At 36.5% G+C, this 24,684-nt stretch overlaps 3 protein-coding genes across 7 annotated transcripts; 1 reads left to right on the forward strand and 2 right to left on the reverse strand.

Annotated features, from left to right (window-relative positions):
- Positions 1 to 1,951: 1,951 nt before the first annotated feature.
- On the reverse strand, positions 1,952 to 6,974 carry tor2a (torsin family 2, member A). Its single transcript, XM_060884091.1, has 5 exons — positions 6,771 to 6,974; positions 5,764 to 6,029; positions 4,158 to 4,333; positions 3,844 to 3,971; positions 1,952 to 3,467 (listed from the first exon to the last, which is right to left on the reverse strand). Exons 1-5 carry the CDS (start codon positions 6,913 to 6,915, stop codon positions 3,223 to 3,225), a joined length of 960 nt encoding a protein of 319 aa, XP_060740074.1. The 5' UTR covers positions 6,916 to 6,974; the 3' UTR covers positions 1,952 to 3,222.
- A 426-nt stretch (positions 6,975 to 7,400) lies between these two features.
- Positions 7,401 to 18,588, reverse strand: sh2d3cb (SH2 domain containing 3Cb). Of its 4 annotated transcripts, none has more exons than XM_060883226.1 (11): positions 18,435 to 18,588; positions 14,544 to 14,583; positions 13,738 to 13,866; positions 12,164 to 12,579; positions 11,963 to 12,039; positions 11,361 to 11,848; positions 9,350 to 9,465; positions 9,071 to 9,242; positions 8,881 to 8,992; positions 8,157 to 8,363; positions 7,401 to 7,988 (listed from the first exon to the last, which is right to left on the reverse strand). In XM_060883226.1, exons 2-11 carry the CDS (start codon positions 14,568 to 14,570, stop codon positions 7,819 to 7,821), a joined length of 1,914 nt encoding a protein of 637 aa, XP_060739209.1. In that variant the 5' UTR covers positions 14,571 to 14,583; positions 18,435 to 18,588; the 3' UTR covers positions 7,401 to 7,818. The 4 variants fall into 4 exon arrangements, with proteins under 4 accessions (XP_060739209.1, XP_060739211.1, XP_060739210.1 ...); XM_060883228.1 differs by having other exon boundaries at positions 14,544 to 14,590; XM_060883227.1 differs by lacking the exon at positions 18,435 to 18,588 and adding an exon at positions 16,311 to 16,507.
- Positions 18,055 to 24,089, forward strand: cfap157 (cilia and flagella associated protein 157). Of its 2 annotated transcripts, none has more exons than XM_060883230.1 (9): positions 18,055 to 18,261; positions 18,751 to 19,022; positions 19,234 to 19,387; positions 19,479 to 19,746; positions 20,142 to 20,272; positions 20,583 to 20,724; positions 20,806 to 20,984; positions 22,557 to 22,688; positions 23,352 to 24,089. In XM_060883230.1, exons 1-9 carry the CDS (start codon positions 18,119 to 18,121, stop codon positions 23,449 to 23,451), a joined length of 1,521 nt encoding a protein of 506 aa, XP_060739213.1. In that variant the 5' UTR covers positions 18,055 to 18,118; the 3' UTR covers positions 23,452 to 24,089. The 2 variants fall into 2 exon arrangements, with proteins under 2 accessions (XP_060739213.1, XP_060739214.1); XM_060883231.1 differs by having other exon boundaries at positions 20,809 to 20,984.
- Positions 24,090 to 24,684: the final 595 nt, after the last annotated feature.

A 24,684-nucleotide genomic window follows, 5' to 3' on the forward strand; every position in this document is an offset into this window, starting at 1 on the left:
CAAAAATGGTGCATGTATATTTTAAGTAAATCCAACACATCATTTTCACATTATTAATCTGCGAGGATTAATGATATATCCTGGAAAACTGGACAAATTGAACCTGGTGTCATTATAATAAACATTGCTATTGGTTAGAAAGGTTTTATGAAGCATTTACGATGAAGGTGAAGGAACTCCCTTAAGTTCTCAGTGCCAACACAAGTACCAACACTGTTAAACGTTGTTAATCTCTAGAAGGGAAAAAGCTTCAGAACCATAGCACCAGAAACCTCCTTGTCAGTACAAGAAGTCTGATAGTATGCAGGTGGAAAGTTCATGGAAGCATAAGTAATTGTCCCTGGACAGGTGTAACATGAAGGATAACACAGTATAAAAATTCTGAATAAAAAATACAAGTTCATCATTTAATTAATATTTATTCCTAATGAGCAAACTGGAGGCAATGATGGCAAGGAACACCTCCCTGAGATGGTATGAGGAATAAACCTTAACATGAGCTTTTGAGCAACTTATAAACCAGCATAATTTCAGAATTTATTAAAGATTTCCTTGATGTTTAATGATGGAGACCTGAGCACAAAACCGACCACTGCAACAGCAGTTCAAAGCCAGTGCCATAATCTCCAAGTGGTTCTATCCACACCAGTTCATATATCTCCAGGTTGTCCATGCAAGGCCATCAGCAGCAGCAGTGAGATCCAGTAAGTGGAGAGCCTCCAACCAGATTTAAAGCATCAGACACTTTTTCACACAGGGCCATGTGCGTTTGGATTTAGTTTTTCCTTAATAATAAAAACCTTCATTTAAAAACTCAATGTTGTGTTCACTTGTGTCATCGTATTACTAACAAGATTACTAATAACTAACTTACTTACTAATATTTCAACTTGTTTGATGATCTGAAACATTAAAGTGTGACAAACATGCAAAGTCTTGAAACTGCATTCTGTTCCAGTTGCAGAGGTTGAATGGTGCTCAGAGGCAAAGCAGGACCAACAGTTTCATAGAGAACAATATTTAACAAACCTCAGTCGTTTCCACTATTCTTCAAACTCGTGTTGAAGTGCTCTGCTGAGTTCTTTTGGCACAAAAGATGAAACAAAATAGAAATCTCAGGCAGATCCTAAGAACACCATACCCACAGTGAGGAACTGAGGAGAAAGCATGATATGATGATATATTATATATGATATATAATATGAATTACACATCGTTTGGACATGTAGGGGGCACGGTGGTTTAGTGGTTAGCACGTCCGCCTCACACCTCCAGGGTTGGGGGTTCGATTCCCGCCTCCACCTTGTGTGTGTGGAGTTTGCATGTTCTCCCCGTGCCTCGGGGGTTTCCTCCGGGTACTCCGGTTTCCTCCCCCGGTCCAAAGACATGCATGGTAGGTTGATTGGCATCTCTGGAAAATTGTCCATAGTGTGTGATTGCTTGAGTGAATGAGAGTGTGTGTGTGTGCCCTGTGATGGGTTGGCACTCCGTCCAGGGTGTATCCTGCCTTGATGCCCGATGACGCCTGAGATAGGCACAGGCTCCCCGTGACCCGAGGTAGTTCGGATAAGTGGTGGAAAATGAGTGAGATGAGTGTTTGGACATGTTTGGAGTGAATGTACCATTAAAGAAGAATTTAACCTGGTCTCATTGGGACCAGAAGCTAAATCTGGAAAAACGACAAACATTTCAAGACAATGAGCCCAAACACAGTCAAACACTAGTCATTCTCCTAACTTTATTGACAGAAAATCTTGTAATTGTAATCCCATCATAGAGCCTTACAACCTCAGGAAATTGAAGTAACCTTTTGAAACTGTGTCCAAATTTAAGGTGGATTGATACACAACGTATATTAAATGCCAAAACCAAAAGTGTTTGCATGCTTATTTCCCCTTACTGTATATACTATGTATTTGGAGAAGAAATAAAATGCATCAGTAGACAAAAATTGGAGCCACAAGTTTTTAATTGTTTTTATGCTGTTTCAGGCACATTATTACAGTACTTATTTCTGCACTTTTTTCAATTCTTTAAAAACCCTGACAGATAATTATCACTATCATCATAAATTACATGGGCCCAAGTGAACATGCCTGATCATTTTTATGGCATTTGCCAAAAAAAAAAAAATAAAATATATATATAATATTATAAAATGAAATAATTCAAGATGATTTTTGTCCTGTGTAAGGTGTGTATTAGCAATATTTGGCAACTTGTATTATCAATACAATACAATAATAAAAAGAAGAACTTCTCAGATTCTGTTATGAAACATTAGACTGTAAGAAACTAAATGTGTTCTTTGTTTACAAAACTACCCAAGACATATTTTTTGACACAGTATGATCAAATCTTTCACACTGAAACGAAGGCTCATCTGACTGCAAAGCCCAACGATATCAGATGACACTGGAGCCTTGTTGTTCCTGATCCAGGCTTATCAGTTGTTCAGAACACAATGCATTAAGAAAATACCATTCTCCACCAATGACACTTACTTTTGCATGAGTTAAAATTCCACAATAAAAGAAGACAGATTACTTAAAAGCAGTACAATGATTATTTGCACTTTGAACAAATATAGTACTTCATTTGCAACATTCAGTACCAGTCAAATGTTTGGATAAAACTGACTGAATGCGTGTTTACTTTTTTAAAACATTTTTTGCAAGAAATAATAAAAAAAAAAGAAATGATTGATAATAGGTTTGTCCAAACTTTGAATTGGATTGGAATCATGTACCTTTTATACTATCGCTAATTAAATTCACCGATATTTCCGAGTTATAAATAACACTTAAAAAGGTTGTAAAGTCAGCTAAAAAAAAAATCTTCTAGTTAGACAAAATTACTCACATTTAATTGAGCAAATCTGTCCAGTCAGCTGACTGCAGCTCTGTACATCTGTTCCCATACAATGATCAGCAGCATAACTGCTGTGTGTTTGGTACATGCAGCAGCTGTGGAAACTCTTTCTATTTCATAGAAGCAATCCTTGCCTGCAAGGTCAACCTAGATACATCTTTATATACTGATTGTTTCCCTGATATTCAGCATGTGATTAGTTCCTGTAAACCTATCTTAGAGATGGTCCTCAGAGCTTTACTGTTCAACCAGTATCTGTACAAAAAGTAAAACCTGTTCCTGAACACTGGCACAGCTGAACACGAGCTGGTTCGATGTTCCTGTCATGTCCACTTGTTTCACTCCCAGGGCTCATAGGAAGAGATTGACTTTAGCAGGTACCAGCTTGCAGCCTGTACTTGAGAAATGTTGGCCATCCTGTGGTGTGTAGTACATGGCGCCCCCTACTGCCACTGACACGTCTCTGCGCTGGCACTCGCCTCGCTGGCACAGTTCCCGATGGGCACAGCGCTCCACATGTCGCCGACACAAGGGCAGAAAGGGCACAAATCGGGCTATTCTCTTTGCGGAGATTATTTCCGAATGGTAGAATCCACCTAAGGAACAATGTTCATTCAGAAGATCAATAAAATAATCCAGTCAAACTGTATACAATTCAGGGTTCCCACTATATTTAATAAAAAGCTGCTGGACATTCATCTTAAAATGACTCACATCTTTCTTAAATAGTGCCCTCTATCTATGTATTTTTACTACTATCTCACCTAGAGTGAAAGAATGAACAATTTTTTTTCTGTGTTTTTATGACAATATACAGTATATTCTGGTTCTGCATGATGTTTCAGGACCGTGTATGATTTCAGTATTCCAGTATAAACGAATCTCAGGTGCACCCACTACATTGATTTAACATTCTTTTTTACAAAATAGGAAAAAAGTTCTAGTCTGTATTGGTCTGAGTTGCACACTTACTTTTTTTGTTGTTGTATACAGCATCAGCAATAGCCTCCTCCAGTTGCTCTGCCTGAATTTCCTCCCTGTCTCGTCCTGCCTGTCGGTTCTCCAGGGTCACTTTGTTAATGACTTCCTGACCGGCTGTACTAGATTGAGCAAAGTAATATCATATCAGAAAAGCATGCTCCAAAAAAGAAGCTACAGTAAAATCTGTTCAAGACATCAACAATGGCGAAAAAGAATCTGACAAAATCTCATTTCTTTTTGTATCTCAACTGCTTTTGCTAAGTGTTGGAGCAAAATGTTACTTTGAGTCTCTCAGTAAGACGTACGTAATAAAAATATAGATGGCCTTGCGGTAGTTGGTTTGGAAAACAACATGCGAAGGCCCGAGGAACGGTTCCAAAACATCAATCACTCCAGGAGGCATCTTCTCCATCTCATCGAAGATGAAGACAGAGCGAGCACAGGCTGTGAGGTTTCCCTGAACCCAGTGCTTCAATTCTGACTAAGTAAAAGAGCAAAATGCAAACGTGTTACAAAAGGACCATAAAGGAACATAAAGAATTCAACAGCAATAACCTTGAAAATAAAACTGTGCCCACAAAAATCTTTTTTGTATTAACAAATGTTTTATTATGTGTTGCTGATTTCTAGCAGATGTATTTATTTAAATTTTAAATGAAATATTCCCTAATAGTCCCTTATTTACTATACGCCTATGATACACTTTTACTTATAGATTTTTACATGAAACATGCCATAATTCATGTAGGCTGTAGTAGGTGAGGTGTAGTTTATCATTATAATTAATGCTGTTATATTTTACCCAGAAATTATAAAAAAGTTGACCTAAGGTGAGAACATGTGTAATAGACTGTCACATAAGTCAGTAATCCTCGAAGATCCAGTATGCTTGTTTTCCAGTGTGAAAACAATTGATATCACTTCCTGCAAGCCTTTACTACTTCCTTTTTAATGTTCAAAAGTGAATAGGGCTCAAAAGGTCTTGCATTAATGTGTGAATATATTTTCAGCCAATTATAGGAAAAAGAAAAAGGTTTAAAAAGGCACAACTGTAAAATATCGTAGCAATAAATGCAGATCTGCTTATGATGTCTATCAATTTTCACAATATTTTACACACGAGTTAGATTGATGCCAGCAGTCTCAATATAAATTAGACTGTAAATTTGGAGTTCTTGATCTAAAAAAATCAGACTATTGGGTCTGAAGTAATGAGAAAAAACTAGTGTTTTGTTATATATTTACAAAAACCACCAAAGTCAAAATGACTTAAACATACTATCTAGAATATAAACAAGCCTAAATGAATATCCATAAAGTTTTGGGTTTAGAATGAACATTTTTAGTATGTATCCATTTTTATTAACAATTAGTTTTGACTAATTCATTCATTCATTATGACCTGAAAAAAGATACAGTCATATGCAAAAGTTTAGGACCCCTGACAATTTCCATGATTTTCATTTATAAATATTTGTTTGGAACAGCAATTTCATTTTGATCTATCAAATAACTGAAAGACACAGTAATATTTCAGTAGTGAAATGAGGTTTATTGTATTAACAGAAAATGTGCAATATGCATCAAAATTAAATTAGACAGGTGCATAAATTTGGGCACCCCAACAGAAAAGAAATCACATCAATATTTAGTAGATCCTCCTTTAGCAGAAATAACAGCCTCTAGATGCTTCATATAACCTGTATTGAGCCTATATTGTATTGTCTGGATTCTGGATGAATGTATTTTGGACCATTCCTCCTTACAAAACATTTCCAGTTCAGTTAGTTCTGATATTGAGTGGAATCCATGCAACGCTTAACTGTCAAATTGTCAGGGGTCCTAAACTTTTGCATACGACTGTACATGCAAAACAAAAATAAAAATCTAAAAGTAATAAAAATACACTACCCTGTATTGCTTCACGTGGTCAGCGAGTGGAAAGTGCAGGGTGGGGACATACTGATGAATGTAAGGGCTGCCCATGGAGGTGCCATACAGGTGACGGGCCAGCATAGCGCTCACCATGCTCTTTCCAGTGCCCGATGCTCCATGAAAGGAAAGAACCAGCGGCCGGTCTGGACTCTGTTTCTGCAGGAAACTCATAACTGATTCGGAAACAATGTCCTGCACCAGATGCTGCCCATACAGATTTTTATAAAGGTCCCACTCCAAGCCTGTGTAACAAACGGTATAAACAGCAGCAGATTTCCTGATCAGAAGCATATAGATACATATATACAATGTGATGCTCAGGGACCTCCATATGTCTTGTATATAAACGCATACACCTAGGTGGACTAACCTCCTAAAATGACCTAGGTCAATGTTCAGGTACAGAAAGCACAAGTAACAAGAGCCAGAATATTATTGTGCATATTTTAATAAAGTGGAACATTTAAAAAGTTCAATTACGTTTATAAAATTGCTTTGTTTTGAGGAATGGAAGTTATTTGAGTTAAAGGAGTCGCTGTTTGTCCGAAGTTTGTGTGAGTATGAATACAAGCTCATTCAGTTTGTACAGGCTTCTCCTTGTTAGGTCTTAGGACAACTGGACACAAAAGAATAAAATGCAGACAGTCTTTTAAAAACTGTTAGCCAAATGTTGTTTGATATACTACTTCTTTAGCTATCTAGTTTATAACAACTGAGTTACAGTTTTGTAGCTAACAACATAGCTAGCAACGCGAATACCTTTGGTATAAATAGTACATACATAAACTTAACATTTCTGGAGCCTAATAATAATAATAATAATAATAATAACAATAATAATAATAATAATAATAATAACTCACGTTAGCATAAAGCCAATGAACTATTAGTTAGCTAGCAGAGAGCAAGTTAACACTTCCAGCTAAATTAGCATGCTAGCTGTAAAAAGCCAGAGGATAACAGTATTTATTTATCGTACGTACCTTGTATGTTTGGTTTAAAATCGCAGTCACAGCTGTCAGATATGGTGCAATATATCGTTTTCATCTCAAAACAATCAATTATGGATATAAAATATATTAACAAAAGTGTAAATAACATCATAACTTCGTTACACCACAGATCCATGGTGAGTTAGTGGATGAAGGGTCTATTTAGCCGCTAGAGGCGTCTGTTCACATGCAACTCACTCACTGGACATTAAGGTTCTCAAAAAAAAGCTTAAATAAAATAAATAAATAAACGAATACATAAACGACTATTAAATGATAAATACGACTCTGTTATAATTAACTCGTGAATAAGCTACACGCTGGCACCAAGTTACAAAGTCTAAGATAAGAAAAAAAATCATGTGCTGTTAAACTGATAAACTATTAGATAAATACATCTTGTTGTTTAGAGATTAATGAAAGCTTAATTTATCCCCAGATACTGTATAATCCCATTTTTAAACCCTATATACAGTATTTTTTCATTTATATGAAACCCTGCCAGTATGTCAGTGTGTCTGTTTCAATAAATATTGTTTTTATCTTGCCAAAACCTGAAATGAGCACATCATGTATTGTATACTTTTAGTTTTATTAGACAAATGTAAATTTAAAAGTGGTGGCTTGGATCAGTAATTCATCCGTAGCTAAAAAAAAAAGCAGAAATTGTGTTTTAATGTTTGATTAAAACAAACAATAAAAGAAGAGACAACTGAACCGGTTTAATCTGAGAAATAAAAGGGTTCAAACAGTCAGTATAAAGACATATATAGGTTATGACAATGTAAACATAATTTATAAAACTTTTTTATAAAGAAATGACTGATTATTTTATATATAAACCAAAATAAAGTTAATCATACTTTGAAATACAAATCTGAATAGTATTTTTATCTACATTATTTACAAACACATATAAAAGTTGAAAAGATTATGAAAGAAATGTTATTCCGCGATGCTCTGTGTAAACCTGTATTCCTTGTATTCATCAAATAAAAAGAAATATACAGATTTCAGCGTGAGACATGTATAATATGTATCACTCTGCCTGCTTAGAAGGTTCCAGTCTATTGGACAGGGCTGTTAGTACTTTGTCAAATTTCTCATAGCGCTCCTCTCTGCTTGCCTCTGCACCCCGTCTACCCCACAGTAGACGCATCTGAAACTCAGTCAGGAAAACTTCAAGTGTGTCTGGCTGCTCATGGAAACCTGCATTTAAGAAACCGAGCTTACTGACATTATGAAAAAATGTAGCAAACAAACAAACAAAAAGGACACAGCATTTCCTACATTTCCTATGACAATCGCATATGGGATTTCTTAAATATTATTGCATGATATTATTGAATGATATACATGGGCTGAGGTTCTCCTTACCCTGTAGTTTTGCCATGGCATTAGCGCAGAAGGTCTCACCGTGACATGCAATGGTACGAGCAGAGTTTAAGTGACACAGCACAGTGTCCATTCCAGACTCGAGGCTCTCCCAGGACTCCGACCCTTCAAGAATCACAGCACTTTTCTCAAGTAGGAGCAACAGAGGGAGCACATGAGGGACAGTCGTCTCTGATGGGTCACAGAGCTCTTGAAAAAAATATGAAGGGATGATGAATAAGTTAACCTTTCTGTTAAATGTTAATGCTATAGGTGCTATTTAGGCCCAAATGAAAAATTTTGTGGAGCAATATTAAATGACTAAATAAATACTAAATATCTTTTCCAGTATAACATTTTGTGATCGACCTAATTTTGGTATTATATATACACACATTATATAACATAGATTAGAGATTATTTGCCCCTGAGCACAAAAGACAAGCCACAATGAGTGGAGTCAATGCTTAAAAGAGAAACATGATGCTATAAACAGACAACAAACACACAATGCCCACTCAGTATGCGTTTGCATTGTATGTATTGCATATAGTGAAATAAAACACAAAGTAGACAAAAATTTGTGTTTTTTTTTTTACATTAGTCTTTCAAAAATACAATGAGACAGTGGGACAACCACTGCTAAATACACTCTTCAAAATGCCAAATCTAAAATTCTTAAGGTACAGTACAACGGAGTGTTTTTATGTCAAGGGTTTGAGTATACCTTTTCCATCATTCATTCTCTTCAAATAGGGCTTTAAGGTTTTTTCATACAGGACTGCACTATCTGTGTATTTTTGCCTTAAAGCCATCCATGACTCGTCCAACCGAACAATCTAGAAATGGAGTGGAGGTGTTACATTCATTGCCTATTCCTTAAAGCATTATTCTTTTGTTTACTGCTTTATCATTACCTGTGGCAGTTCTAAGACCCTCATAACTGCAGCAAAGCCAAACATGTTGCCCAGGTTGGTCTTCAACTCAGAGGCCAGTGAGATAATTTTATGCAGTATGGATCCTCTTTCCACCACACTGCCCGTGCAACCCAGCAGCACCATAGCCAGCATGATGGACATGGTATAGAACCTGAGGAAGTGAACTATGTTTATTTAGTCCAGTTTACTTTCATTTGAAGATATTTTTATGTTCTAAGCTTGGGTCAGAAGCAAGGTGCTACTTAGTAGTCAACACACCTTTCCAGCAGGTCTTGTCTGAGATAGTGGCCATGTGGAAGTGTGAGCAGCTCCATTCCTGAGCTCACAGCCATCCCTCTTGTATTCTCACCAGAAAAATCCAATATGCGAGCAACCTGGAAAATAAAAATGGTTTAAACAGTCTACCATGAGCGAACATGGACCCAAACATTTTACAGTTGTAAAAAGTTTTACAAAGCTATATTTTTTCACTGATCCCTTTTAATGGTTGATATACATTTCCTAGAATACCTGCACTGGGCCTTCATAATAAAGAAATAAGCCATAAAATTTAATAACCCTTTATAATGCAATGCTGGATGATACATGAAAAGCTTATATCATAACTAGTGATGTGAATTTATGTAGTATTACTCTTAAAATACTGTAGTATTTTATATAGAAGAGAGAATTTAAACTTTTCATTTCATTTTCAAAGTTTTTATGCTTTTTATTAAAAATCCATTCATAAAACTTTGAAACATCTATTACATTTCCAATGTATTCCTCTTTATTCAATTAACACTGGGATGCTTAAATAAATATAGCTGCAACACTTTATAGTAAAGGTCATCATGTAAATCCTTTCGTATAAAGAAGTAAAGACAGTTAAAAATGTGTTGTTGCTGTAAAGACAAACTAATAACTTGTAGTATAAATTAATTGGGATTTAAAAAAATACAAATACAACAGTTGTGAACAGTAGGTTTCCACTAAATAAAATATTTATTTTCATGTATTCTGATATTATCAAATTTCTTTTTGCATTTCTTCTGTATATATTTCTTCTGGATATATTTTAAAATGTCAACCTTTTGTGTAAACCCACCCATATTTTGAAAAAAAATATTGGAACATGCGACTGGCTATATTTCTAACTGTCTATTTTTTGTTTAAGCCGTGGATTTCAATACAATAATATGGATTTCCTTGAAAAAGCAAGAAACGAGTGTTGTACTAAAAACCAGTCACTGAACAGGTCAGCTAAGGTAAATAACAGCAGTTAATGACAGAAACATTGTTAGAGCGAGCTGTGAAGATAAAAACAAAAACTACTGCAACATCACCAACAACCTCGACTGGTCAGGGGTGAAGGCATCACAATCCACAATTCAGTCAAAACTATATAAGCAGAGATATACCACAAGATGCAAACCACTGATCAAACAATAAGAACCAGAAGGTCAGATTGGAATTCACAAAGAAGTAGAGAAATGAGGCACAAAAGTTCTATAACCAAGATCAACCTCCATCAAAGTTATAAAAAGTGCAAAGTGTGGAAATATAAATGATCTGCTTCATGACCCAAAATATATAAGCAGCAGAATGAATCCAGAAATCTACAGAAACATTCCACCTACCAATTTACAGAGAAATGCATACATTCTATTTGGGAGAAACTTCATCATGCAGCAAATCAATGACGGGAAACACAGTGACAACAACAAAAGAACTTCATCAGGTGAAAATAGACTGGCAAAGTAAATCAGCTACTGAATAGGAGACTAAAGGAGAAATCCCTGAAACAAACAACTGAAAGAAAATGTGGTACGAGCATAGAAAAACATCACAAAGGAAGAATGCATCAGTTTGGATACTGGTATGATGCACAAGCAAGGTAAAGGCACTTATATACACTGTCTGCTGCTAAAATTTTGAGTGGTCTTCAGTGAGGCTAAAAAGTGCTTAAAGTTAAGTTGTCTAACACACTTAGATTTTAAATATCTGGAAATAAAAGCTGAAATTCTGATCTACTGTAGCATATTGATCTTTTAATCTCAAACCCAAAACATCTTCAATGCATAACAAAAACATTAGAACTGGCCTTACTGTTCCAATACTATTGGAGGGAACTATAAACTATTACTCTGTTTTTCTTACTTGGGTTAATTATGAAACATCTTGGAACTTTTTTGTCTAGGTAATTTTGGTCTAAGAATATGCAAGGGTGTGTCACACTTTTGGCAATATAGTGTATATACACAGTACTTGGCTCTATGAACAAGCCTACCATGCAGTCGATTTTGGTGATGTGCATGGCCATCGTCTTTGTATCAGCTTCTACAAGCACCTCTTTCGCTCTCCTTAACACTATTGCTTCTAGTGGTTTATTTTCTGCAGGGAGCAGCAGTGACTGGTACACGCTGGGTCTGAAACTGGAGGCTGTTTCAGTTACAAGTGGCATTAAATAATCCTCATTGTCCTCGTCCATGAAGCCCGGCACTGTCTGTTCCTCTTTTTCGCTGAAGGGTGACTCTGTATGAGCAAGACTGTGTGGATAAAGGCCTGTGTTGGATTGCAGGTCACTGGCATCAGCAGTAGTGCTTTGACAGGACTCGGTACTGGGAAACCACATGTTGTCTGTAGGCTCCAAATAGATGAAAGCACTCTCAGTTGGAGAGGTACAAAGGTGCATGTCGTTGGGGCTTTGCAAAACAGGTGATGAAGGGACTACAACAAACTTTCTATTACGCGATGGACTTCTTCTACGTCTGTAGACTGAAAAAGAGAGGACGGATTTTACAGTTTAAGAACAGAGGTTACATATTTGAACATGTTTCTTTTTAATACTAATTGAGTTTATTACTATGTTCCTTAGATAACAGCACTTACGTGTGTTCAGTGGGGTTGGGGACGACGTCACTACAACACGCTGTTCCAAGGTCCCAACAAAGCTCTTGACTGCCTCCCTGTGAGAAAAGTGTGAAATATCACTTGAACCATATCAGTTCCTATGGCACTAATACTAAACTGAAAGTAAATTCTTTGCTGTTATTTAATCAGTGCATATTTAAGTACCCAAGTTCATCTTACCTCTGAGGATTTATTAACTCAAATGCCAGAGCCTCTGTCACTGCTAGACTTCCCTTTCTGTGCACGGGTGAGTTTAATGGTGTCCCCTCCTGACTAGTCTGGCCAAACATTGTCTCCAGATAATGCAGAGGTACAGTTCTGTTGACTGGGGAAATCACATATGCTCCGCTGTGTTGGGTAAGCGGCATTTGCCCGCCCACATAGAAATGGACCAACGATTGAATAGAGTCAAACTGCTCTCCTTCCAGAACATACTGCATTCGTGTGTATGCGTCACTGGATCTTAGCAGAACTTTGCTGATTAAGAAGTGGAGAGGCTTCTGATTCCAGCGGCAGGTTAAGACGTAATCTCCCAAACTGGTCAAAGAATCACGAATCAGAAAATCCCCATCCTGTAGCACTAGAGACTCTGAAACCTGTAGTGTAAACAGCATGGAGAAAATATAGTTTCCAAGATATACATAAGTTTGCCTTCCACATGGCTTTTTTATGAAAAGAAAGAAAAGGTTACAATTTAGTGTATCCTGCCTCACAAGCACAATCCAATACAGGGCAAAAGCAACAGAACAAAAATTTTAAATTATGTTGTGCTATTACATTGTCCAGGCTTGTTGTGGAGAATGAATTCTGGCAAATATATGATAAGATTTATGGCAGATAAATATTTATGTAGCATTATAAATTATAATAAGGAAAGATCTGTTTGGAGGCAGTTATAAATGCATGAGGTAGGCACACAATAAAACAGAAAAGGGTAATAAAACATAATAGGATATGCTGTTATATGAAAAAATAATAACAATGGGACAGTATTATGCAACGACGTGAAGTTACTGTTAACAACTTGAAGTTAATTCTGTTCCTTTAATGTTTGGTTTCCTAAGTATTACGAGTATTAATTTTGCAACGAATTGCACAACATTGTTTTGTTTGTTTCATAATTTGTTGTGAAGTATTAAACTGCTGTTATTGACATTTTACAGCAGCAATGAACACTTTAATGATAAAATGCAGTATGCATGGCAGAATCTATGCTGACTGTTACAAAGTACTGGCATGATACTATTTTAATACATTTTTAATTAGTTTCTCCTCACTGAAATCTTATCAAAGATGAAACATTATATTGAGAAGTATCTGTCATACAAGCCTCTGTGAATGCCTTGTTACTATAGAGAGAAAATAACATTTCTGGGGAAGAGCATGAATATAAATGTGATTTGAATTACAAAACGTTTTTCAGGAAAAAAAAAAAAAACTTTCTTCAGAGCTGTACTGTTATAGAAACCGAAGAGCAGAATTGAGAATATTTATAAATTTTAATACAAAATTGAGAATTCAACAATGCCGTGGTACAAGTTGATATAGTATATTTATAATTTATTAAAATATATACAATTTATTTATTAAAATTAAAAACTCATTATATTTATATAAACATTTTCTTTTTTTCTACTATTAATATCTATGTTGTATAGTAAGCCAAGTCTGGATATCTGGCCAAATTGATTTCTAGTCAATTAAAACCTGAAAAGAATTAATGAACATAATCCCAGGGTAAAAATCTGACGCACCTCCCAAGGTATACGTCCATGGTACCAGCCATGACTTTGTATGTTGTGGCTGCTGAGTTTCAGCTCTTCCTCCAGCTCTTTCTTTAGTTTCTCTGATGCACTGTCCAATAGGCACATTTCTTTTGAAAACTTCCAGAAGAGAAAAACACAAAGATCCTGTTTTGAAACCATTCCTCCAAAAGAAGCCAGAAGATCTGTGCTTGTTTATGCTGTCTGAGACAAGGCTTTCCTTCTCACGGGACAGACTCTTCACATCTACAGTACTAGCCAGTTGTTATGGTGACATCATTGTGTTACACTAGTTAACGGGCCAATATATCACTGCAGCAGTAGGTTATCTAAAACATCATTACATGGACTCATTCAAAAAGCACAAAAGATAGTTGCTCTGTTTTAGGGAACAGATATATAGCATTCATTTTGTGAATTTAAAGCTGTGTCTGTGAACAAAAAGATCCAGACAGAATTAGTGAGAAGAATTTTCAGTGCTCCTAAGATGACTCCATGTATAAAAGCCTGCATCCCACTTTTTCAGTTACAATAAAATAAGCACATCAACAGTGGGTGGTTGTCTGTAGAAACCCAGTCTGACTACAAGCATTCTAAGCATACTGGCGATGATCCAAGCCCTTTTGTGTCACGCATCTTAACTCAATTAGAGATTACTGCTCAGTCCTCAGATTCTTCCTTGTGTCTGTGTCTGTGTGAAGGAATTTCAGTACAACAAACACGCAACAGTTTCTCTTAGATGTTAAAAACTGAATTAGAAGCCGAAAAAAAGACAAAACAGAGAAAAAAATACTTACCATTACATATTCACCTCTGTTTTCCATGATATCTGAATGACTGTGGACTAGGGAAAAACATAGATTTGAAATATAATGTTAACTCAGTATTATCAGATAAAAATAAATAAAATTATAATATCAGAAATATATAAAAAATATTGCAATAAGAACATGTAGTAGCCTAGGAGCACATATTTGTGCAGGCTTGTGAATGTTCTGCATGAGGATGCCAGGTGGCTACAGGACAGGAAATTGTCAGAGGAACAGGCTGTGCTGCTCTTTCCCATGACCATTTGGATCCCCTGTGCATCAGGGACGAACTTTCTCAATGGAGTACATTTATAGTTTTAGCCAGTGTTATGTTATACAGAGACATATGCAACAGCCCCCAGTCACAGCCATGAGATTTCTCTCTCTCTCTCTCTCTCTCTCTCTCTCTCTCTCACACACACACACACTCACTCACTCACACATACACATACACACACACACACACACACACACACACACACACACACACACATCTCTGTAATTTTGCAAGGACTGTCCACTGCATTAATATTGGTTAAAATAGCAAATTAAACCTATTCTATGCTCTTACATCTAACCCTAACCTTAACCTAAAAAAAAATCGGCTGCTTTGGATTTTTTATTTTATTTTATTTTCCTCGAGGAGTTTTGTTTTTCTTGTTTAAGAAGCAGTTTTCCCCACATGGATATGAATACCTGGCATTTGATCCACACCAAGATGTAAACACATGCCCCATACATACACATACAGGCTGGATATTTTGAGATTACAACATTACTTTTAATGACTTTTATAACCAAATGAAGACATCATTTGGTTTTAAAAAACAGAATGCACATGGTTCCCAGCCAGTGTTGGAAAACATTCAACGCTTTACAGATGTGTTTAGACAAAGATGTGCGCTCAGTCCTGCCGTAAACACAGCATAAACAACTGAAGCTCTACATGACCTATGAGGTAACATGAAATAGCAGCAGTATCTTCTTATACTGTAGTTCCCAATTCCCAATTTAAGACGGTGTTTCATGTCAAATGCAGAAAAAGATATTGAATGTGTGTAGTATAGCTGTCAGTTTTACATTAAGCAGGCAGTTTGAGGAATGAAATGTCACCCTGACACCGATGTCACTGTAAAGGAAACTGTCAGCGCAAAAATCAAGTTCTAAATTTAATGTGCCATGTTTGTAAACAGTACAAGCTTGGGCTTCTTACCAAGGACATCCCAGAGCATTCTCCTCTATGCAGTGTTTATTTAGAAATATTTTCTGCATACTGTAACAGCACTTTTCATGCTCTATCTTTATTTAAGTGAGTGAATTGCAGTGATTTGCTGGGCACATATATCAGATTCTCATTGCTACTTACAGTTCCTATATGAGACACTACTGGCTTCCTCCCCAGTGATGTGATTATCTGTATTCTTTCTCTCTCTCTCTCTCTCTCTCTCTCTCTCTCTCTCTCTCTCTCTATTTATGTCTGTGTGTGTGTGTGTGTGTGTGTGTGTATGTATGTGTGTGTGTGCCAGAGTCATGCCAAACTCCACAAGTGCTCTACGAAAACAAGTTTTTAAAAACAAGATCAGATCAAGGATTGCATAAGTTCCAGAAATCTCTGCTCTCAATTATTCCAAACAAACAGCAGTTACTCACAGTTACTTACACACCCTTCTGTTGCGCAGTGATTTATATCATTCAGACTGCTTGAGATTAAACTAAAGCGATTAAATATCATCATTTACATATTCAGGATCTTACCTTACGGGGTAATAAAACAAAGCGGTTTACTAAGAGCCGGTAATTTCATGGTCATGTGTAGGCGCGGTTTGATGTCTTCTGCCAGATTTGACACTTCTAGCGAGGCGCTTCTTCTAAACCCAGCCAATGACGTCAGTCAGCCGAGCACAGAGGGCGGGGTTTAGGCTGCTCGCGAGCAACGTTATTGGTTGCCTCCAAAAAAATTATATTATAATAATTATAATCAAGCGGGTTAATAAAAAATAGTGGGAGACTCTAACTGGCATATCATTTTATATGCAATTATGTAGTTTTAGACCTAGTCTCTGTGATTTGTTAAAGTCAAGTTTAAGTTGCCCTGTCAAAGTTCTTTCTTTCTTTCTTTCTTTCTTTCTTTCTTTCTTTTCTTCCTTCTTTCTTTCTTTCTTTCTTTCTTTCTTTCTACTACTACTACTACTACTATTATTATTATTATTATTATTATTATTATTATTATTATTATTATTATTATTAGTATTATTATTATTAGTAGTAGTAGTAGTAGTGTTATTATTATTAGTATTACTACTATAGTAGTATTATTTTGCCCCTTTTCTTTCCTTTTTTCTGTTTTAACCAGTGTTTCCTGCTGTGGTTTTAGGTAGCCTATTTGCTCATGGTACTATGAAAATTATCATCGAATAAATGGAACATTTCTTGCATATTTGTCACATGAGAAAATGAGTTGTAAATCAGACCCTAGCCTACAGCACTGGTTTGTCCAGGCTTCTGGAGTGAGCAGAGGTTAGCCTACAGACCTCAGTACAGAGCTCAAACTTATTCGTCCTTCTGTCCATTAACGATCATAACAGAGTGTCTTTGTCAGAACCAGATAAGATGACTGTAATGGCATGTGTATTTCAGAGAAAGAACACACAAATCTTTTTTACTGTGATTATTTACTTCACCACCATTAGATTGTGCCAATGTTATATAGTGCATAAGATACACAATATGGCCAAAAGTTTACGGACACCTGACTATCACATCAATATGTGGGGATTCCCATCACGTCGGAAGCACACAGTTGTACAGGATGTCTTGGTATAGTCTTTGTATATTGTAACACTGCAAATTCTCTTTAAGAGGAATTAAGAGGCCCAAACCTTTTCCACAAATTTATAACCTTTTCCCAACTTATGTATTGAGTTTTCTTGCACAGGATTTGAACATGATGCCCTAACCCTAGGTTCAATGATAATATCTACAAGCTATGTTTTTTTTAAACTTAATTCTGTATAATTAATTCTGTCTTGTGTTGAATTTTGAATTGATTTACAATTATATAAGTTACATAAGTTCTTTTCTTACTGGAAGTGTTTATTGTTTAATCTAATGCTCATTAATGTTAGCTGATCTTTCATCCCCAAATGGACTATATTTGATTACACGTCCCAAAACATTATTCCCAAATGTCACACCTCTTTCACTGGATAATTTGTACCTAAGAAATGCAAACATACTGAATCAGACTGAACGTCCTTTCAACACACTCTGTACTGTTTGACTTGGTATTACACATTTGTGGAAAATGTTTCAGTGAGATTTAGCTACACAAACAAATTTTAACTGTAGTAGACATTTTATGCATGATTTTTTTAAAAAAAAAAAAGTATATAAACTATCTTTATTTATTAATAATCTCATATTCTCTATATATATCTACATCCCACCTCTTTATTTCTGTTAACATGACGTCATATCCCCCTCTGGTAACCAAGGGTAACCTTGGCTTTTGTTTATTGTTGCTCAGTTTCTCCAAACTTTATTAGACAAGAGGCGCGATAACTATGCCTCCTAAAAAAGATGGAAAGCAAAATACCGACAAGAAAAATACTCTTGGAGAGAAAACTATTCCGGATGAAGGCTTATCCGAGGGCGGTAAAGAATTCTACCTGGCTCAAATACGAGACTTGGAGGACCGACTAGAAAAGTGAGAAACCTTGAGTTAGCTAGTTGACGTTAGCAAAAGCATAGTCGCTAGAACGCTCCAAACATTCTCTGTGTACAGAGTGAGTTGTTTTCTGAAAGAAGACATTGTATATCCTCGGTAAATTTTTAGCCTGAAGCCATGTAGTCCTCTATTGTTTAGATATACACACTTACCTGTCAGTTTAGTAGAATCAGGAGACTGTCACTCAGTATCCAAAAGCAATATAAGAAATGCATGGATTAATAACTACTGTCTATTATTAATAAACTTATAAGACTTGGTAGTTTAGAATTGCTGTGTGTTCATCTTCAGTGCACACAAGGAAGTTAAAATGAAACCAAGGCATTGATCGCAGTCCATTGCAAAGGATAATAATTAACCTGCTGCCACACCTCATCCCATTGAAAACTGACTCATTGTAGTCATAATGGAAATGCATCCCTTTTGCAAACAAACACCTTGCTCAATCCTTTATCCTTCTCTTCAAAGGTATCAGCACAAATGTGATGAGCTGGAGGTTCGTCAGAAAGATTTTTCTACTAATTACGATAATATAGTGAGAGAAAAGAAGGACATAGTGCTCTATCTGAAACGCACCTTGTCCCAAAAAGAGGATATGCTCACTGATGTCTTGGAAAAGCTTCAGGACCTCCAAGCCGTCAAAGATGCAGAGAAGGAGTCATACGACAAGCAATTGAGCATGCTTCGGAGTGAGTTTCAAGAGACTAAGGAGAAACTCACTTCTGAAAACATGGTCCTAGGTAAAAAAAAAAAAACCTTCAAGCCACCACTAAATTAGATGCAAAGCATCTTTGATCAAATTGTTAATTATCTCTGCCAGTCAAACTTGATATCCAGCCTAATGTTGTTCAGTTAACGTTCTAGAAGTTACCTTTATCACAGACAATATGGTGTATCAGAGTGGTTAAGTTTACAAAGATCCTCAGATCAGGCCTTGTTTTTTGTTGGCAGCGGGAAAACTTGCATCTCTCGAGGATTTCCAGATGCAGAAGGATGAACTTATGTTTCAGTTGGAGTCTCTGAAAGAACAACTAGTTCAGCAGAAGCAGGAGCATCAAACTGTTCTCTACAACCTGGAGAAAAAAGCTGTACTGGACAACTACAGGTCAGTGTGATGATAATGCTCAGTGTGCTTCCTTACTTTAAATTGTAGCTTTGTTTTGAATCTCATACATATCCTGTCTCATCTTATACAGACTGAAGAAAGAGATGCAGCAGCACGTAGCTGCTGTAGCTACTGAATTTCGCAAAGTCTCTGATAAAAAGATGCCAGAGACAACAAAGAGGGCCATCCATGAAAATATCTTGGTGACCACCCAACTCAGGCAGATTTCAGACAGGAGCAAAGAGCTGATGATGGAGAATGATGCTCTGATGGCCAGAGAGAAACAACTTAAAAGAGAAATAGAGATCATGGAGCCGTTACTGAATGAAATGACCAGGAAAAGTCTTTCAAATCAAAAGGTTGACTAAAACAAATTACAAAGTTTTTAAAGTATAGTCAGAGAACTTTCCTCACGTTCTGGTAGCTGTCAATAAAATCCCTACACAGAGGAAAACCTAATGTAGCACACAAGAGAAATGAATGGACCTGCAACCTCCAGCCAATCAGGAACATGAGACATTGTATAGTTTTTTTGTTTTTTTTTTAATATGATGCACATAAATTTAGAAAGCTTCCATTTTTGGGCTAGCATTACAGTGTTCTAGTCTATGGTGTGTGTTTTGGGTCATGTCTTTGGAGGGGCTGTCAATATCGCTGAGTAGACTTTTATCTATTTGTCCTCAATTGAAATTATTTTTTTTGTACGTGGGCAACATTAAAATGAACAAAAATATGTTTTATTTTGTTCTGGAAGGTGGTGCAGCAGCTGACAGTGAAGTGCAGGCAAATGAGTGCTGAACTTGAAGAATACGCCAAGCATAAACAAGAGCACCAAAAGCTGTTGAACAATCACTCCATTCTACAGAAAGAACATGATGCCCTCAGGTTTGATGATAATATCTACAGATATGATTTTTTAAAAATAATTCTGTATAATTTATTCTGTGTTGTGTTGAATTTTGAATTCCATTTACAATTATTATGTTAAGATCATGGCATGGTGGCATATTGGGTAGAATTGCTGCCTTACAGCATGATCTATTTCCTCCCAACACCCAGAAAAAGGCTAGTAGGTAGACTGACCTGGGATATATTTTTGAAAACCTCTGTGATATTATATCATTCTCACTTACACATCCTAATGACCATTGGTTGTAGTTGTCAAATCTGAAGAGTGGCTTGACCACTGTCTCAGACAGGAGCATGAATCAGCTGTTAACGATCTCAACCAAAAACAAGCTGAGGCTGCAAGACTGAAAACAGAGCTTCAGGCTGAGAAGACACGGCGAGGGCAGGTTGAGACAGTCCTGCAAGAGGCAGCTGCAGCTTTAAAGGAAGTAATGTAAATCATCAGGAAGTCATGAATTAATGAAACCGATTTTATGAAATTCCTCTGAACTTCATTTGTCTGTAAACAGGAGGTACCTAAAGAAGAGGACACAGAAGGGCAGACCCTCGCCCAGAGAAATCAGATGATGCAGAAGCTGCTGGCTGTGTTGGACAGTGCTGCAGCCATTAGCAAAGGCCCTACTCTGACCCACTTCATCCCTGTGACAGAAGACTCTAATGAATTTAGAACAGCAGCAGGCATGGAGAGGTGGATAGGCTAAACTATACCTTGCAAAAGTATTTAACGTCATTAAAATTCATCAGATTCATCTGGATTACAAACAACACTTAAACAGATTGTTCCAGTCAGTATTTTTTGTATTTCAGAAATGCTGTTTCAGTAAGAATTCAATTATGCAGAACCACTTTTTGCTGCAAACCAAAAAGCTTTTGCTGATGTAAATCAGTCTATTGGGTAGGTGGCTGGTAGATTAATAACAGCTTTGCACACTGTTTGGCAAGTAATTTTACCCATCCTTCCTGGCAGATTTGCTCCAGGTTCCTTGGCCACTGGAGAACATTCACCTTTTTGTTTCTAACCACTCCTGCATTGCTTTGATTTGTTGCTTGGGGCTAATTTCCTGCTGAAAAGTTCTGCCAAACATTTTTTTTTCTTTTAAGCGGGTTTTCTTGTAACATTCATATTATATTTTTATTCTTCATCTGCTGTCCTTACAATTGTGATAAAAAGCATCTCCACAGCATGATGCTGCCACCACCATATTTCACTGTAGGCGTGGTGCTATGCATTGTGCTGGTTCATTTCAAATACATTTTATTTTTAAAAGTTTTTTAAATAGAATATAAATTATACAGTTTTAAATTAAAATGCGTATATGTAATGAGCAAGCTGGTGGAACGGACAAATCCTCCGAGATGATATGAGGACAAAACCTTGAGAGGAACCAGACTTTAAGCTTGCATCACAAATAGCACTTTGAAGCTTGTTTTGATATAGGTGTCATCACACCAAAAACCAAAAATCTTCACTTACTCACTCTCAGGCTTTAACATGGATATGCTTAAGCAATTGCTAAGCTATAAGCATCTTAGTCTTCATTTTCCATCCTGTCTCTTCAATGACAGTTCAACTGAGGTGTTTTTGTCCCAAAAATGTTTGCAGGGTTTTAATATTTCATAAGTGAAGGCAGATAATAAGTCCAATATCTTTCCTCTGGTGTGTTTGGAACACAGGGAGTTGAATACTTATGTTCATATGGTCATTGTTTTTTCTCTGAAATACTTGCTGCCCAATAATTAATTTTGTCTTTGAAGAGAGCACATGATTTTGCAACAAAAATACTGACAGGAAAAAAATCTGTGTATTTATAATTTGCTTCTCAGACAAATCTGATAAGCCACAGGGGGGCTGAATACTTTTGCAAGTTACTGTAAGACCCAAGAAACCAACAAACACAGTAGTGCAGCAGTGTCCAATCTTATCCACAAAGGGCCGGTGTGGGTGCAGGTTTTCATTCATTGCTTGGTTGGAATGAAAACCTGCACCCACACCGGCCCTTTCCGGATAAGATTGGACAATGCTGCATTAGTGTGTCACATATTGCATCAAAGCTTATATCCTACACATTTTCTTGCATTAGAAGAAAGGTCTTACATTACAAAACGAAGGCCACACAATTTTTTAAGCCAAATTTAAGCCAAAATTTATTTTAAGCCAAATGGTTTTGGATTAATGTCTTATAGTTTCAAACTGAGAGATGTTATAAGGGTGATGTCATGTCTGCAATATTTCTTATATTTTGTTTGTTTACTGCTGAAGGTCAGGTGTAGTGGCCTCAAAGGTTACTCCTTCTCACTTAAAGCCTGGAGAACTGGGGTTTATGCAACACCAAACACCCACAGGCAACTCTGTTATATCCAAGCGACAACTTCTCTCCAAAAATCTGCAAAGGTAGCTTATACATATTACAAACAAACTAATAAGTATTGATGTGCAGGGGAAATTTTTTATTTATGAGTATTACAGGATCTACAGTCTAATCCAGAATGAAAATGAGGTAAAACGTCATAATACAGGAACTGATTCATATCAAGCTTAGGAAATTTGCTCATAATGATCATATTGCATGCAAAAAAGCTAGCTAGCTAAATCCACAGTCACATAAATAATTCTAGCACCACCAACTCCCTTTGGCTTGGCCATGTGGCCTACTTGAATGTTAGCATACCCTTTCAACATTGTTCTGGAGGTGGCATCTAACAGTCGATTTTGAAACCTCAAGAACATCTCAATAATCAGTTAAGCAGTGGAATTCAATAACAGTGAAGTTAAGGCTCTTGTGACTGCCCCCTCATTATGCATGGGACAACTTGCTAATGTTTCAGCATTTATAAAGCATAATTTAGTAAAAGAGTTAGGATGCAGGGTCACTGGTATGTTTGAAGACTCCGTGGTAAATAAGGACAAATAACCTCAGATCTACCGCTGAGCTATTTTTAAATTTATTTATTTATTTTTGTTGTTTTTCAGTCATTTAATTTATACTACAATTATGAAGTATTGTTCTAGAAAATCTTTGCTAAAGCTGTTTTTCTTTTCTACTATAAAAAACAGAAAGCCCAAAAAGGGAATGGTACCTCAAATGCTCAAACCTGAGAAGGACACTCTTCCCATGCAGCCTGGATCTGTCGGAGAAAGTCAAGCAAAATTTTAAACCAAGCAAAGGCACACTGGATCCACAAGGGCATCAGGTGTGAGGACGGTATGAGGATGGGATGAGAGACAAAAACAGAGACCTTCTATAAACACTATTCAATTATGTCATTTTTAAATATACAACATAGCTATATGTATAATTACATTTCGTCCTGTCTGATTAATTATAAACACTAGATGGCGGTATGACATCCTTTATTGTTGAATCTGTACCTGAGCATGAACTTGATCTTGAGCTGTCATAGGATTTCTCAGACCTGGGGGTATAGCTGAGTCAGAAAGATTTAATACATTTAATAGAAGAAAACTTTGTATGCCAGTGTTGTTTGTTATTGCATATAAACCTGAAACAAATAGAGTTGTGACACGTACGGATTAAGCAGACAGAACAGAGCAGATTTAATCTGGTGGTAATACTGCATGATTATGACTATTGCTCCAGAGTCTACCCCTGCCAAACATCTTAAAATAGACATTTAGTGCTTGTAATGATTACCGATACTGGTATATGTAAGCGTGATCCTCCTAATGTCAACAAAAAAATATTTTAGATCCATGAATATTACCTGCCAAAGAAATGATATATGTGCAGAAATGACTAGCATCTGTCCTGATTTCTAGAGAAAAAAAATAATTGTCCCATTAAAACTATGAAATATTGTACATGCAGAGAGTCTAAGAAGCACCATTTTATCATCTGTTTGCTGTTACTTGATTATTGCTTTTGAATAGTTTAAGGGAGATCTTAATTGATTGATTGAAAATTGTCCTGTTTTAGATTATGCCATTGGGATGATAGTAAAAAGTGACCATGAAAACACAGAAAAATAACCAAGCCTATTAGAGTCACATTCAAGACCTTTTCCTTTCCAATTCTGACTTTATGCTCTTCTCCACTTGTTCTTGAAGTGAAATCAATCCTCACTGGATGTCTCACCACCGGGAAAGGGATTTAAAAATGCATGAGCAGAGCTATATTCAGTAGGCCATTAGACTTACTCGTTTTGATCAGCTTTTTTTGTGTGGAAACTGAGACACGACTCTCTGTACATCTGCATCATTCTCATGTACAGTACACTACAGAGTGATGGAAGGGGGTGGTCTAGGTGGTGGAAGGCATTCTTTGAGAAATTAGGGGAAACACTGCGTTCCCATTACTAAACTTAAGTCATTTATTTGAGTGCTTTGCACTAGTTGGACTCGTATTACACACCTAGCTGCGACACGTGAA

Source organism: Tachysurus vachellii, chromosome 12 (assembly GCF_030014155.1).
Source record: "Tachysurus vachellii isolate PV-2020 chromosome 12, HZAU_Pvac_v1, whole genome shotgun sequence".
NCBI lineage: Eukaryota > Metazoa > Chordata > Actinopteri > Siluriformes > Bagridae > Tachysurus > Tachysurus vachellii.